Raw genomic sequence first — 2,500 nt, forward strand, 5'->3', positions numbered from 1 at the left:
GAGCTGTGGAGCAGGCGGTCCAGGACCAGGACCAGGACCAGGACCAGGACCAGCACCTGAAACAGCAGCTGCTGCTCCGGCTCGGTGAAGACAGCAGCTCAGCAGTGACCCTCACACACTGGCTGCCTGCTCATCCACTGTGTGTGTGTGTGTGTGTGTGTGTGTGTGTGTGTGTGTGTGTGTGTGTGTGTGTGTGTGTGTGGGGGGGTCTCACTCTGTGGGGGCACCAGTGGCTTCCCCCCAGCAGCACACCAGCCCACTGGGTGGATGTCCGGGACACACAGGTTGAGCCAGAAGTCTCTGCAGGCGTCGCCATCGAAGCCCTCGTAGCGCAGCAGGGCCTTGAAGCCTGCACACACACACACACACACACACACACACACACACACACACACACACACACACACACACACACACACACACACACACACAGACACACACACACAATGCTCACGTTTTAACAGACATACAGCTGACCTCAAAGCGCACTGTCTGTGTGTGTGTGTGTGTGTGTGTGTGTGTGTGTGTGTGTGTGTGTGTGTGTGTACCTGCCAGTTTGACGATGCCAGCCACCCAGTAGACCTTCATGGGCAGACCACTGTCTGTGTTGGGGACCTCCACCCTCACACCTTCACCAATGTCACCCCAAGACCTTCCCATGGGCACCTGCAGCTCCACAGCAACACACCCACAGTAACACACCCACAGTAACACACCCACAGTAACACACCCACAGTAACACACCCACAGCAACACACCCACAGCAACACACCCACAGTAACACACCCACAGCAACACACCCACAGTAACACACCCACAGCAACACACCCACAGTAACACACCCACAGTAACACAACCACAGTAACACACCCACAGTAACACAACCACAGTAACACACCCACAGTAACACACCCACAGCAACACACCCACAGTAACACAACCACAGTAACACACCCACAGCAACACACCCACAGTAACACACCCACAGCAATAAGTCTGCTCAAATGAAACCAACAACAGCCTCCGTAATCCTGAGTGTGTGTGTGTGTGTGTGTGTGTGTGTGTGTGAGTGTGTGTGTGTGTGTGTGTGAGTGTGTGTGTGTGTGTGTGTGTGAGTGTGTGTAACTGACATGTTTGAAGCAGCTGACTGGGGCTCCTGTCACGTCTCCCTCTCCGAGGTAGCGACCCCAGTCAAACACACCTGCAGGAGTCACCACACACACACACACACACACACACACACACACACACACACACACACACACACAGTGAGTTTTAACATTGCTGCTGGCTGCTTCAAGGGCCTTACCTAGCTAAGGCTAAGGCTAAGGCTAAGGCTAGGGCTAGCCTGGGCCTAGCTCACCACTGCTCTTCCTGGCAGCGCCGCCCTGCTGGCCGCCCGGCGTCGGCGCTGCCAACATCGGCAACTTGGCGAGTCGAGGCCGCTTGTGTGGCGGCACCGGCGCCTTGGTCTTCTTGTTGGGAGGCTTCCCCTGTAAGACACACACACACACACACACACACACACAGTGAGTTTTAGCTTTAGCTTTAATGCTAAGCTAATAGAAAGTGGAGACTGTCCGAAGACCACGAAGCTGAAGTTGGCACCACATTGGCGGCGCTGCTTCTTAGGTTTCGATTCCACCTTAAAAAAAACTGAAAAATCCCCAATTTGACCACTAGATGGCGGTGCTGATCCCAACACTGCTCAACGTATAAAATTCAGCGAATCTTCTTCTTCGTCTTCTTCTTCTTCTTCTTCTTCTTCTACCGCATTATCCGGGGTCGGGCCGCGGGGCAGGAGCCTCAGCAGAGATGCCCTGACCTCCCTGACCTCCCTGACCTCCCTGACCTCCCTGACCCCACTCACCTCCTCCAGCTCATCCGGCGGGACCCCAATGCGTTCCCAGGCCAGCCGGGAGACATAGTCCAATTCATTGGAACAAATCCCCCTCAACGTAGACATAATGATTCCCTGAATTTTATACATTGAGCAGTGTTGAAATCAGCACCGCCATCTAGTGGTCAAATTGGGGATCTTTCTTTTTTTTAAAGGTGGAATCGAAACCTAAGAAGCAGCGCGACCAATGTAGTGCCAACTTCAGGGTTGTCCGAAGACCAGACCCTGTGACACACACACACACACACACACACACACACACACACACACACACACACACACACTGCCACAGGCGGAAGCATGCAGCGCCACCTGCAGGCGGGCCAGGACGCTGGCCTTCTTGGAGTTGGAGGAGAAGCTCCTGGAGCAGGAGACGCTGCAGAAGCGCTTGGTCTTGCTGTAGAAGGCGTCCCGGACCCCCACCATGCCGCACATCTCACACCTCGCTGGCAGACACACACACACAGGGAGTGAGGAGGAGCAGGAGCAGGAGCAGGAGCAGGAGGTGGAGGAGGAGACAAAGATGGAGGAGAAGGTGATGAAGGAGGAGAAGATGTAGGTGGAAGAAGTAAAGGAGGAGGAGGAGGAGGAGAAGACAAA

At 54.7% G+C, this 2,500-nt stretch overlaps 1 protein-coding gene across 1 annotated transcript in view; it reads right to left on the reverse strand.

The window, feature by feature from the left end:
* Positions 1-2,500, reverse strand: part of LOC142903669 (MBT domain-containing protein 1-like) — a 7,328-nt gene that overhangs the window by 3,656 nt on the left and 1,172 nt on the right. Inside the window, exons 3-7 of the mRNA XM_076049438.1 lie at positions 2,213-2,346; positions 1,364-1,493; positions 1,131-1,201; positions 549-666; positions 215-349 (exon numbers count right to left, since the gene is read on the reverse strand). Coding sequence (XP_075905553.1) covers positions 215-349; positions 549-666; positions 1,131-1,201; positions 1,364-1,493; positions 2,213-2,346 — 588 coding nt within the window. The remainder of the gene's footprint in view (positions 1-214; positions 350-548; positions 667-1,130; positions 1,202-1,363; positions 1,494-2,212; positions 2,347-2,500) is intronic.

The sequence above is a fragment of the Nelusetta ayraudi genome, unplaced genomic scaffold (assembly GCF_046127955.1).
Source record: "Nelusetta ayraudi isolate G7.1 ecotype Tasmania unplaced genomic scaffold, CSIRO-AGI_Nayr_v1 ptg000115l, whole genome shotgun sequence".
In the NCBI taxonomy this organism is placed as follows: domain Eukaryota; kingdom Metazoa; phylum Chordata; class Actinopteri; order Tetraodontiformes; family Monacanthidae; genus Nelusetta; species Nelusetta ayraudi.